At 37.3% G+C, this 14,436-nt stretch overlaps 3 protein-coding genes across 5 annotated transcripts in view; 1 reads left to right on the top strand and 2 right to left on the bottom strand.

The window, feature by feature from the left end:
• Window positions 1-14,436, bottom strand: part of LOC105384440 (heterogeneous nuclear ribonucleoprotein L) — a 333,915-nt gene that overhangs the window by 120,311 nt on the left and 199,168 nt on the right. The window lies entirely within an intron of this gene.
• LOC105384418 (3-oxoacyl-[acyl-carrier-protein] reductase FabG-like) lies at window positions 5,682-7,156 on the bottom strand. Its single transcript, XM_048632220.1, has 2 exons — window positions 6,249-7,156; window positions 5,682-6,203 (listed from the first exon to the last, which is right to left on the bottom strand). The coding sequence occupies exon 1, from the start codon at window positions 7,028-7,030 to the stop codon at window positions 6,269-6,271; it is 762 nt and encodes a 253-aa protein (XP_048488177.1). The 5' UTR covers window positions 7,031-7,156; the 3' UTR covers window positions 5,682-6,203; window positions 6,249-6,268.
• Window positions 8,218-11,111, top strand: LOC105390176 (3-oxoacyl-[acyl-carrier-protein] reductase FabG). The gene is made up of 2 exons (XM_048632221.1): window positions 8,218-9,104; window positions 9,571-11,111. The coding sequence occupies exon 1, from the start codon at window positions 8,316-8,318 to the stop codon at window positions 9,066-9,068; it is 753 nt and encodes a 250-aa protein (XP_048488178.1). The 5' UTR covers window positions 8,218-8,315; the 3' UTR covers window positions 9,069-9,104; window positions 9,571-11,111.

Genomic DNA, 14,436 nt, shown 5'->3' with positions numbered 1-14,436 from the left:
ATAACCTTATAAACCTTAGATTATATGTAGGGTAAAATTTTTGTAATTGGACCAGTTTCTTTGCCCGAGATTGTATAATATGGAATATCATACATTATTTGGGACCCCTATTGTTTTCAAAAACTGTTTTCGTTATTTAAAATCCCGGTAAGAGGGGTGATGAGAAGGGAGGGGGGGGGTCCATTGTGTACGTTTCACTTAGCAAGTCTGGCGGAGTTTTCACGCGGGGTTACTTTAGGGTACCGTTTACAACTGTAAGTACCTGTTTCAAAATATCTGCAGCAAAGTATGTGAGTAAGTAATGATTTATTACTAATCGTCATCACGTCATCACGACCCATCACGTCCCCACTGCTGGGGCACGGGTCTCCTTCCAATAAAGGAAGGATTTAGGCCTAGTCCATCACGCTGGCCTAGTGCGGGTTGGTGGACATAAGCAAACTTGTGCTGAGAGAGTTGTCGGGTAAGTGGGCAACCCGACTGTCAAATGTTTTCAAGCCACCCGAAGGCCTCTGACTAGGCTTACATGCAAAGTATGTAAATAAGTAATGATTTATTACTAATCATTGTTTTTTTTTAATCCGATTCTCTCTGTAAAATTGTGGTATGTGCACGTTTTGCTGATGCTCGCGACATTACAAGCATCAGTTTGCCAAATTGCAGCTAAAGTTTTCAGTACATTTTGCGTTTATGATTCCTACAGGTTTACGTTGAAACAGGATGCTCAAAAAAGGAATAGTAGGTAAAGAAGTAGACGCGAATTTCCGAAACTCGTAGAACAAAAGTTGTTCAGAATGACCCCTGAGAGACCCCTTTCGACTTTTTGCAACACCCTGTAGAATGTTCTACTTTTTTGAAAAAAAAAATAGTGAAATAAATGCACAGATATTTGATACAGCAAAATTATACAAATGTGGATGTGTGTTTGTAATATCATAACTAATATTATAAATGCGAAAGTAACTGTGTCTGTCTGTTACTCTTTCACGCTAAAACTACCGAACGGATTTGAATGAAATTTGGTATACGTATGGTCTAGACCCTGAGAAAGAACATAGACTACTTTTTATCCCCTTTAAGGCGTAAGGGAAAACTTTTTAAGTCGAAGCGAAGCTCGTGTGAATAGCTGGTCTTGATATAAATTTACCTACGGAACCTCCGTATTTTACATAGCACAGTAAAACCTTCTCCTTTCCATTCTAAGCAGCCAAAACGTCGTTTAGTGAATACGAAAAACGTAATGGATTTTTAAATACTTCTCCGGCTTCATTACAAAACGGCTTCCGGCCAAAAAGGGGGGAGGGGGGGTGAGGTCTCCCTTTATTTCGGCTCCACTCTTTTGTATTATGAAAAGTGCTAAAAAGTATACTGAAATACCTACCTAAATAGTTTATATGCAATCATGTAATTTTTGGTATATGTATAAGTACAGATATATAGGTTTCGTTTTTGAGGAACACAATCGAGGCTACAATTTAAGGGTAAGTTCAGACAGAGACTTTGATAAACCGTTCCACGCCATTGGACTAAACAACACAAAAAATGGTACTAAAATCATTTTGAAAAACCCAAACTTCCCCTTAACCCTTAACAACATAAAACTGAGTAACTAACTACAGCCGTAACAAATCCCGAAAGCTAACGAAAAACCGATACAGTCGAAAAGAAAAGTGTCTCCACTAACTGAAATTAACTCGAGCGTCCCCGTACAGTCGCGCTCAAAAGTTGTTACACGAAAAAGTATAGTTGAGTGAGTCCGGAGGCAGTTACTTGTGGCGCGAAGTACAGTCGCCGTAAAAAGTGGTTGCGGCGGAGGGTAGGTAGGTACAGTCGCGGCGAAAGTTGGAAGGCACAAAAAGTCGCGAATTAGCTGCGAACTTTTACTGGGACAGCGTTTAAGGGTAAGCATTAATGAAGGTTAAAAAATCAGAATACAGAAACGTTCGGACAAATTAGGATAAAGGATATTTACTGAATGTATTATTTTTCAGTACGTACATTCAAATATATATAAAAATATTTTATGTAGGTTCCAGCAGTTAATTGGCAATTAGCATAATTATGAGCACTTGAAAGTTGATTAAATTCATATAAAAAATATCAAAGTATCAATTGTCAAGTATATTCTAATCGCTTATGAAGTAAACTTTATTGCTCAATCATCAAAAGTAATACTGACCAAGCATTTGCAATCGATGCTATACAACATAAACATCCATCTTTCCAAGTATCAACATTCAAACCATCCCGAAATCTATCACAGCACACATGACACTCGCATATTGCTCCATCGCAGCCCGACTCAATTCCCCGGACACGGTGCATTTTAAACACCTCACGTCGATCGTAAGTGACGGACATACGGGCAGCGTCCAGTGGCCACTCTAGCTTAACGAAATAAGGTAGCATAACACTTAAAAAGAAAACCGCGTGTGTTTTTGAAATTACTTATTCATACTTTTTGTATGTTAAAATGATAGATATAGTACTTTTTATTTGTACACCAAAAAGAATAATACAATTAACAAGATGTAACTCAATTAGGGTACAAGTGCGGTCAGTGGTTTATCTCTTTTCTGTTTTTATTTTACCTGTGTTGTTTTTCTCTCTTCCATTCAAATACGAAGGTTTAAAGAGCCAACCATCTCGTCGCATTAAACGTACTAATCGAATGACAGCTCGACGAAACTCCCTAACTGTCCATTCCGTCAATCCAGAGTGACCCCTTCGCACGTGAGGTATGCGAATTGGCACTTAAACGTCACCTGACGGACGCTCGGCCCGTCACTAGTTACACGTCACGTTTCGTGACGGACCGTAATCCCGCAAAGTGATGTCCACTTAACACGGCTGCCGAATGAACGGCTTTAGTGGGACGGTGCTGAACTCACGTGGGATGTGGATTTGGTTTGCTTTAGTGAGTGTAAGGAAACGCCTTCATGACTTAATTGATTATTTTTTGCTTTAATTAAAAATACAAGTCGCAATCGCATTTTCAGTTGCACTTGTTTCTGTTGATGGAGTCTAAATAAACCTGTACTTACACAAAAAAAAAAACTACAAATTTAATGATTATAGTCACAATAATGAAATAACACAATTAAAAAAAAAACAAACTTAATAACATTATATGCTTCGCCTTAATGCACTTGGGACATGTTTGAGCGACTCAAAGCCTCGCTTTTGCAGCGCGAGTGGCGACCGGAACCACAGATTTTGTGACAGAAAGAGTGAGAAAGTGTATTTTTTTTATTTAATCTTTTAAGAGGCATTTTTTGAATGCTTAAATAAACGTGTAGTAGTTTTAGTATTTTTTTAAAAACTGTCCATTAACTTAAAATTCATTTAACAAGTTAGAAATCAAATTTAATTGTGATTGCAAGAAAATATGACAATAATTTAACAAGCTATGTTTTACACACTGTATAATATAAGCAGTATGACGCTTCACTTCGGAGTTCAACCTCATAACAAATATTTACCCCATCCATACAAAAAATAGCTTCAACCGATTAATCAACATCGGTTAAAGACCCAAATCATAGCGACACCCTCCCCTTGTATGTCTCCCATAGACGACACGCACTAGTGATGCGACATGAAGGGAGCCTACTTGAGTGACGTAACAATTGTACCCTGGGTATACACCACCCTAGGCAGGAGCGAATGAAGTTACTCTGATTGGCCAATCTTTTCACCAAGGTTATAAATCTAATCCAGTTCTAGTATCTAGAAGAAGAAGACGATAGAGACGAGAAGAGGAATGAAATATCTGAAGGACTATCATTCCTCTCGTCCTGTCCTCCGTATCAGTCCAATGTCCAACGTTTTTTAAAGACCTGCGTTTACCCACCGGCCGCCTCGCGTTTCCTAAAACGAGATCCTATGATCGGTTTGTATGGACGTGCTCTCGGTGACAACCATACAGACCATGCATTGGATCGTTCTCGGCTTAGAAGCGGATAAAAAGATTCACTGGAGTTATAATGAGTGACGCACGCATCCACCATCCAATCCCATCCCTACCCTCTACCTGTCATCGCCAGCACACCCCACCCCCTGCAGCACATCAGAACATCCGTTCACCGCACCGTGCCGCCGAGTGTACCCCATCCATTACCGCCATGCCGCCGACTGTACCATTTCCTGCGCCTCCATTGTGCTCGGGTTACGTACAGATAGCAACCGGACACCTGGCTGGGAGTGATTAATTGGCTAACTGTACTTGAACACTCTCACTATTAGGTACAATGACAAAAGTTCCACCTGCCAATGCCATGTGCTATGTCATCATTGCTCGTGACTGAATAAGCATCAAGTCACTACTATGTATTAGTATCTTAATACTATTTAGTCTACGAAAAGACCTAAGGCATCGGAAGTATCCGACCTGAGTATTTGGAAATTATTGAAATAAAAAGTCACGAGACCAACCAAGTTGTTTCGAATGGTCCCCGAGTCGTCTTCTTTACCCACTAATTAAATTAAAAAAAAACAAATAAATGCCTTTTTTACTAATTATTAGTAAAAACATGTAAGAGTATTTTTAGTAACAGAAGTTTTACCACCCTGTAGATGAGAATCAGTAGAGGCCCTAGTAACTAATTAAATACAAAAATATCGCCTAAATCTGCCCTTATATAATTTATTAATGATTAAGTATATGATTTCATCCATATCTCTTGTGATAATAGCGCAAAATATATACGACTTGATAAGATAAAATATAACCCACAGGCGAGGCGTTATCGTAACTAGTGATTCGCGATAACGTTTCAAGATATCAGTTGCTTTATTAGTAACATAATTAGTTTTAGCCACTGAACAAACGTTAATGAAATATTATAAAAATAAAATTGATATTTAAATCTAATCTAAACAGCGTTAGGACGCTTACCAACCGCTGAGAACCTTAAAGTAGCATAACTTTTGCACAAGTAGCTAAATATGGCACAGAACACTCGGGGTAACATTACCTATGAGCCTAAAAAACAAAACAAAAATGTGTTCAGCCGTTTGGGAGCTAAGCTCTCACAGACAAATACACATACAAGTAACCGGTAGTGGTTGGATAAGGAAGGCCAAAGACAGAGTGTTGTGGCGCTGCTTGGGAGAGGCCTATGTCCAGTTGAGGACGATTTATTAGCTGATAAGAATGATTGTGAAATACAGATTATTAACTATGACAAAAAGGATGGCTGAAATATTCATAGAAACTAAATATTCGTGACAAATTAATTCAGAGGTCAAACTAACAAACACAACAGTTTCATGCGGATACATTAAATAAGTGACTCCCCGCGAATAGATATATGGATATTAGTTATGCTAATGTTATTAGAGAGTACCGGATAATACTGTTGGATATGTTAATATAATTGCTGCGATGTCTTCCCCATATTTGCATGTTGTATAGTAGTTTTGTATAACTGTAAATGTGTGTTGTTACAAGTTCGTCAGAACAGGATTCAACAAGATTTGCAGTAAGTATTTATGAATAAAACAAACTCATGATTTGTTTTGATAAAGTTGTCTTGATAAAAAGCGCATTGAAATTTTGAGTTCATTTGTTCTGCTATCTTCTTCTTAACCTGCCGGTAACAAATACTGTAGCTAGAGTAGAATTTGTTACTTTGGTGGAAGGATATCTTTCAAAACAGTGACAGATAAGTAAAAAAACATTTCCAAAATTAAAATACAAAATATATTTACAAATGAAGACATAATTCGCAGCTATCCATTAGAAACATGAATTATGAATGAGAACATGATTTCAACTTAGGCTTTCAAGGAAACCGTTACAGAATATAAAAAGTACCTTTTAGAGCTAAGTGCGTGTGAAACATAAAAAAATACATTAATTTTCTCGGAGCAAGATGTTATATTATTCGCCTCTGATAGACAGACGAGGAACTTACACAATATCGCATAAGTCTTATGAAGTCTTATCGCATGAATACATTTATTAGCATAACATGCCATTCGCCTTTGACCCTTAACAGGCCTATGGAAATATGGATCCACATTGATTTAAACTTAAACCCATTGATCTTAGGGCGAAAATCTATGTTTTTTCTGTTATAGTATTCTAACGAGTACTGAAATTGTTTAACTGCTTTGCTATTAGTCCACGTATTTTATATCTGCGTTGGTATTGGTCCTCCTAACAATGACACATATATGACTCTGTCAATATCGGAAATGTGCGAAGAATGCACTCAGAACTCGTTTGTTAAAAAATATACTATAGTTAAGTAGTAGCCATGTTTTAAAAACTAGACGCAGCCCCATCGACACACAAACTAGTAGCATTCAAACTGGCACACATATCACTAGCTGTAAACACGATCAGCCGAGCCACTTCCTCCGCCTCTATCGGCCTTTTGAACGGCATCACTTGCTCTGCCAGATTATTTATCACCACATCTCTCTGATCATCAGGTATGTTGTAGTTTTGGAGGAAATTCGAGCGAACCATACACGTTCTTACTCCGTTCATTCTTACTCCTTCTCCTACTAATTCCGCCGCTCCGGCTTTTGTGAATCTGTCCAGGGCGTCTCTAACCATACTGAATTGCAGCATGCCTGGTCGAGACCTGACTGGCGCTTCGTAAACATTCACTATGTTACCTTTAGTCTTTATCAAGTACGGGACGCATAGCTGGGTCAGTCTGTACGGCACTTTGAGGTTCAACGCTATAAGTTCGTCGAATCCGTCGATGTTGTCGTCGAATAGTGACGCCATGTTGCCTTTGCCGGCACAATTCACTAGAACATCTATCCTTTTGTATTTTTCAACTGTTGCTTTCACCACTTCTTCGCAAGCCCCTTTGCTGGTTAGGTCTAATGCTATTCGAAGGGGAAGATTGCCAGATTTGGTTTCACAGTCTTTGGCAACAGCGTCTAGTCTTTGTACATTTCTTCCGATTATGGCTACCAGGGCCCCATGACTTGCGAATAGTCTCGCGCTAGCTGCGCCTATCCCACTGCTGCCTCCCGTCACGATCACAACTTTGTCCTTGAAATCCATGCTTCCCTGGTACTTTAATTCAGATCCGGTTTAATTTTTTTGTAAATAAATAAAAATTACATCGTTTTGATAAACGAGTGCGTGCTGTTGTATTTATAGCGATACTGAATGATAGTTTATCGTTTAAAAATAGTGATAAAAATAACACATACCTACCTGATTTTAGTATGTCATTGGTTGATGATTCATTTTCCGATTATAATCTACACATAATTCTATCATTTTTACAGTTCAAGGTGAGTGAAGTGAATGATTGTTTTATACTAGGTAAGTATATTCCAAAATTTGTAAACTTATAAGTATTTGCAAACCTTGAAATAAAATCTGAAACAACTTAGTACATAGGGGTAACAGGATTTCAACTTAGTACATAGTAACAAGTAACTTATACAAAATAATACATTATATTGGTATCAAAGCTTCGGACAGAAACCTCCCGTACTATATAAAGTTCACGACCCCACAACATATTGTTCCGTAAGAATCCTTAAACATTTCTCGTCAGCAACTAACAAACGCAACCAGAGTTCGCGGAACAAACTATTCGTCTCACGGGATTCGACTCGGAAACACGGATTCGACAAAGCCGAACCGCCAACTTTTCAAACCAAACGGGAGATTTCACGCTAACAGAACAAAAACTTTCTTTAACTTTGAGATAGTAAAAATCGTTACTACTGAAATTAAAGAAAATAGGCCTAAACACAAAAACTTAGACAGTATTTAACAGATGTTTAGGGATATCAAATGGCTAATAAATCTATCAAATTTGGTTTTAAACACTTTTAAACAATGTTCTTTGTTAGTTGTTGGTTGTAATACTGCATATAGGTATTTATTTATCACACAGAATAATGTAGTTATATAATTTCCGATATATCCGAGAGAGATTCCAATGTTGTGAAGTGCAAGCAATTAATAAAACATCTGTTATAAATAGAATTGCAAGACCAAGGCCGCAAGATAATAACACGTCCATTAGTTGCATATCTAGAAATCAAAACAACAGACTGGCACGACTATAAAATTATTAGAAAACCCCGAACAACCATATACAAATTAAGGCAAAAACATTGAAGGTCATCAACATTACATAACCAAAAGGCTCACCGCAGACTGCTATATGATTACCGTCATTATATCATCAACAACAAACAACTAACCGGTTCGCAGAACGAATCTCGATCTCGGTCATTTATCAGTACTTCCGAGCACACTTCTGCGGACTGACGTGTTTTCACGCGAGAGACAGATAACAATACAAAAACAAGCGCCGTCTCCAACCATGGATTTCAGTGATAAAGTGGTGATCGTCACAGGAGGCAGCAGTGGCATCGGAGCGGCGTCCGCTAAGCTCTTCGCTTCTCATGGCGCCCTGGTAGTTTTAGTCGGCAGAAACGTCCAAAGACTGGACCAAGTCGCGTCCGAATGCGAAGTGAAAGGCCAAAAACCTTTAAAACTCGCCTTGGACTTGACCGCAGCCGGCAGTTGCGAGCAAGTTGTAAGAAAAACCATAGAGACGTTTAAAAAAATCGACGTGCTAGTCAACTGCGCTGGCCAGGGCATCATGACGTCACTGTTCGACGATGACATGCAAGTTTTCGACGAACTATTCGCTCTGAACGTTCGCGTCCCCTACCGACTCACCCAGCTTTGCGTTCCGTATCTCACAAAAAGCAAAGGCAATGTGGTAAACGTTTTCGGCTCCCACTGCCGAGGCACTCCCGGAATGCTTCCCTTCTGCATGTTCAAAGACGCCATGGAACGCTTCACCAGAGCTGGAGCTTTAGAACTCGTCTGTGTTGGCATACGCATGAATGCCGTCAGAACTGGGATCTGCCGGACAAACTTCTTGGCCAATTTCAACGTTTGCGAGGAGGCGAAAGACGCGGCTTACGAGATGATATGCAAGGATGTGACTCCGAATAACGTGCCTATAGAGCCGGAGGAAGTGGCTCGGATGGTGGTGTTCACAGCCAGTGAGACCTGCCCCAGTGTGAACGGTGCTAGTCTGTGTATAGACGCGGCCGCGTGTTGACTTTGGAAGTGATCAATGAGTTTTTGGACTGCGCTTTTTATTTATTTATTTATTTATTTATTTTATTTTATTTTTGTAGGAAAACTTAACTATATAACAAGAATACATTAATTAAGACTAAGTATAAAATACGTTTAACAAGTTTCCACCTATATGATAAAGAAATAAGCATAGGCAAAGGCAAAAATGGAGTGTACTCTAACTAATTATTACTTACTTATAGAAAACTTGCAAAACTACAACTAATTATACCTAATTAATATTGAAATCTTAGAGATATATATATTAGGAAACTTAACTACTTATACAATACAATAATATTTATTTATTTATGCTTGAGAATCGAAATAATCCTGAACTAGCCTATTGCATACTGTTGACAGGCTATTTGCGAAGATGTCTATTTCAGTATGCTTAGAGATAAGTTTATTGATAGCATGCGGTACGCGCCAGAAGAATGAATTTTGACAATAATTAGTAGAAACTATAGAATAATTAGTAGTTTAATGTGGACATCTTATGATGTTAGTTCTTTATTATTAAGTGAACCTTTTGGATAATGATTATCTCTATTTTATGCAGTAAGTAGAAAGAAAGATGAAAGAAAATCATTTATTCAATAAATACCTACACACTCACACAGGCAAGCATAAACTACAGAACAAGCCAAACAACTACAAGTGAGAACCTGCTTTTTGGAAGCCGGTTAAAGATACACTGTTAAATAAATATACCTGTTGAATGCATTTAATAAAACAGGAATTTGACTCGCATTTTCTTCGACGTGTATTGAAATTCATTGCAAAATGGTTACTATATTTATTTCTCTTAGGCTGAGAATTGTCCCTCCAGTTTAAATATGTTGGTTAATATTCAGGGTTATACAATTATGGTCTATTACGGTCTGAATTTTGATATATGTACCTACAGACAGCAACAATTAAAATAACTTGAAAATTTTCTGAATTAAAAATATTTTCTACTACCTATCCTTATACTAGGACCGTGTATTATTTATTTGAATTGTGAGTTAAATGTTAATTAGCTTTATAATAAGTTGGTCCATTAAATAACAATGTGTTTTGATATCGCTTACTATAAATAAATTGTTGACTGAGATTAGAATTTGTACCGTTTGTGATAACTGTGCTATTTTTATTCTGTTAATAACAAAATAAATGCATTTCACTGTTAGTACCTGATTATATATTTCATCATCATCATCATCAGCTAACGATCGTCTACTGCTGGACATGAAGCCTCTTTACTATGTTTTGTAATGATAAAAATATTATAGGTACTTATTGAAATATAACAAATTCAGTAGAGATGCGTTTTTCTTTACTTATTCATTTCATCTACTGCTGGAAATTCTTTACTTACCTGCAACAAAAAAATATATGAATTAATACAAAATTATAATACGAAGCAGTAGTTAAAGTCTTAGTTAAATATGTCAATTACACATATATTATATAGAAATAATTGATTTAACATGGGATTAACGGCATGCTTTTACTCTATGTATTACACTCACGGGCAATGAAAAACTTCAATTGATAAAATCACCAAATTACTTCTAAACGGAAAAAAACTAACTTAATGGCGTCTTCTGTAATGTTTAAGTACATTAAACGGAGCATTAGAATATAACCAACTAAAAAAGTAAACATTTTGTTCAAATTTCTTATTAAATGTTTTAAAAAAAATTGCCATTTGGTGCATTTTGGTAGTGGAACTGTTTCTTTGCACATGAGTGTATTTTTAGACGGTAACAGCATATATTTTATCCCACAGGAAGCCATTATACAGACATTGTCAAACAGGCACATAGTCTCTACTATAACCAAGAATTCCTATTCCAGTCGTAACCAATCTGTGTTACAGTGAGCTAGGTTAGTTTTTTGGACAGAAGCCAGTATTTACGGCGTTCCATGTTTTACGACAAACAAACATAATTTAACTGTTCCATCTGTCAGTGCATTATTGTAAACAACTCTACAAGCACCATCTCTTAAAGTGACATAAAATATGCTGTAGAATCGTTATCTTCTTTTTATTTTACCCGTAACGTTACTATTTACTATTACTATACTACAGAGCTCAACTTGCTGGCCAGCTATAGAGAAAGATGAAAGCGCCCGGTGTCGTCAGCCCCAGACTCCTCGGAGGAGTAGCGGAAATGAAGAAAAAAGAATGTTATTATTTAGCATAATTGGCCATAGGTACGAGTATATGGTAAACAACTGTATGACTAGATGGTAAACTGTACACAGTCAGGAAATTATAGTCTCCTTCTAAGCGACTCGGTGGCTGGTGACAAACTAGCGCTGGACTAGTATGTGTCACCGTGGAGAGAGGATTTAGCCAGTCGGATTAGTCAAATTCAAAGCAAAAAGCAGTAAGTAACGTCACATTTACACTCAACGACAGTGACATGTAGGGTTCGGGTTAAAAATCAACAACTCCAACCAACAGACTATTTGGCAGCGCGACAATAATTGTCTTGCGAATAAATAACGCGGTACAGTCGGACAATAGAACTAATTATATCTGTTGCTGCGGCCCTTGGGACACTCGCTTGAAGGGGAAGTACTGTCGGACGAAAGTTGTAAGTAACTTAACCCTTAAAAAGGTAAAGGGAAAATAGTTCCCACCTTATTTTAAATTCTAGCTCTAGTTAAGAGCGAAAACCAATGAAAAAAATTGTATTGACAAGCCTTATAAAGGCTTTCATACTAATGTTATACAGGAGAAAGATTTGCTTGTATGTGGGTACTATGTTTGTAAGACAAAAACTACTGAAATTATTTCAATTAGCGTACTAAAAGCAACATTTACACTAGTTTTTCAGATAATTTTTAAGGTAGGGGGACGGACATGCTAGAATATGATATAGAAAATGCCATAAATATGACAGCGCTATCCTCTGAGTATACTTGTGATGCAAACATTCATGTATTTCTTCTCCCATTAATCATTGTTCTAAACTACATACAAATACTACCCTATTATTCAGGGGATATGATTAAGTCAATTCTTTTGATGTTGGCACGCGAATTATTGAGAGGGCTTACAACTGTATCATTAACCCTTACTTACAGAGAAACATAAATAATTAAAGATCTTTGTATTGTTTTACCTCCTACCTACAACATAACATCATACACTGAGCTGAAGAAATAGGTTCCACAATTTTTAAAAGTAATTTTTCTTCTTAAATATACCTACTAATAGTTGTAGCTGAAGTTTTATTGAAGGAGGGACAACTCATTGTCCTCAACAACATCTACTAAGTTTGACGTTAAATTTGAGATTTTAAGCTCCAATTTCACCATAGTCGGTTAGATCGTAACCAGGGAAAGGTTGATCAATTATGCGTCATCTCCATATTAAATTCTTGACACATGTGTCAAAAGTCAAGCAATAATCCCTGGTTATGCCCACTATGGCGAAATTGGCACTAGACGGATATATATTTTCGATTTTAACATTTATCTCCGGAATTAAATAATTAATAATTAATTATTACCCGTGGTCACGAACACCCCTCAAGACTTGACAAACAATAAATATTAACCTCTTGCACGTAGCTTTTAATAACACTCTTGTCAGTGGCGATCATCATAAACAGTGGTTTAACGCAGCCACGGTCCATGTGTTGTGACACTGCTTGATGGGCCACGCCTGGTGACAGGAATGTTAAACTAAAATGAAATGGTAACTACATTGATAGATAATTTATGTCAGTGTAGCCCAAACCACTGGATGGATCAAGCAAACATTATTTAGTAGAAGTTACAAGGAGATGGATTAGAAGTTTGAAAAATATGCAAGTTGACTCTTTCTTTCCCCGAATTTATTTAAGATACTGTCAGTTTACAAGAGGCTTGCAAGTGTCATCATGATACTCGAATTCTGACTTTTTCTATCTAACACACATACACATTAATTTGCTACATAGAGAACCTTTCCGCGTCCAATCATAACCAGCCACCTTTCGCAAGTCGTCACCCCATCTAGCCGGAGGGCGTCCTACACTATGTTTGCCTAGTCGCGGTCTCCACTCCAGAACACGTTTACCCAATCGGTTATCGGTTCTATCGGTCATCGATTATAGGATACTGCAAGTGCAAATAAACTCTACACATTAATCACCCAGTGGACACACTCACACAATGCAGTCCGGAACCGTCGCGTTTCCAAAACAACAGGTTAGATTGTCTGGCACCGCGCTGAGCACAGAAATACCGAGCGGACGAAACACAATAGATACGGTGGACGACGAGCCGGTGCACGAAGTGGACAGTGCTAATCAATCCTACTAATAATAAAAGCTGAAAGTTTGTCTTAAAATCAAAATGGCAGAACCGATTTTAATGAAATTTTATATGGAGTTGCTGACACCACATATAGGCTAGGTACCTTTTATCGCGGAATTCCCACGGGCAAACTTTTTAAGACGAAGCGAAGCTCGCGCGACAGCTTAAAGGGAGTGAAGGGAGTGCTGTTATCAGGATGTCGGTATACAAACTATTGATTTTTTAAGATCGACTTACGGGTGAAAGAATTAAATGGTAACTGAAACTGAAAACTTTTTGAAATGATTCAGATGGTTATCTAAAAACATAAATTAATAAAATTTCGAAAACATAATATTCAGTCACATATTGTAACCACAAACAGAATACAGAATACCTCTATCAGGCACCCCTTTAATTTAGTTACTATTCTGAAAATACAGAGCTCACATTCAATCACAAACAAACAAGTGAAGCAATATCAAGTACGCATAAGCACTGTCCGCTGCGTACACTCAGTGCTAAAATAGACAAATGATTGCCATAACTCATAACGGGGTAACTGACACGCTGAGTAATGGCGGCAAATGTACAAACATAATTAAAAAACAAACGACTGTAGGACATGTGTTTTTTAAAATAAATTAACGCAGATTGCCGCATAAAAAGGTTTTATTGCCGTCGATTTGTCAAACTCTTTGCGTAGATTCTGCGTTTTTTTTCGGTGCTGCTTTTTCCTTTGTTTAGGCATGGTGAACATTGTACTTCATTACGTAAGTATTTGAAATTGAAAACGTAACAACAGCTCTAAATCGATAACAATTTCATACCTCATGGAATTTGAATACTGATAGTGAATAATAATATTTTTTTTTAATTCGAATGTTTAGTTAGATACAACATAATTATAGAGGCTATTGTTGTTAAAATAGTACGTGTTTATATAATGACAAATCATGTCAAACAACTCATCACACAAAATCTGTTCAAAATTACGCGTATATTTACCGCTTTTAAACTTACTACAACAACACTGTATCATACCATTATCTTCAAGTAAGTAAAAC

Source organism: Plutella xylostella, chromosome 31 (assembly GCF_932276165.1).
Source record: "Plutella xylostella chromosome 31, ilPluXylo3.1, whole genome shotgun sequence".
In the NCBI taxonomy this organism is placed as follows: Eukaryota; Metazoa; Arthropoda; class Insecta; order Lepidoptera; family Plutellidae; genus Plutella; species Plutella xylostella.
The sequence above is the reverse complement of the archived record's forward strand: the minus strand, read 5'-3'. Positions and strand labels throughout refer to the sequence as shown.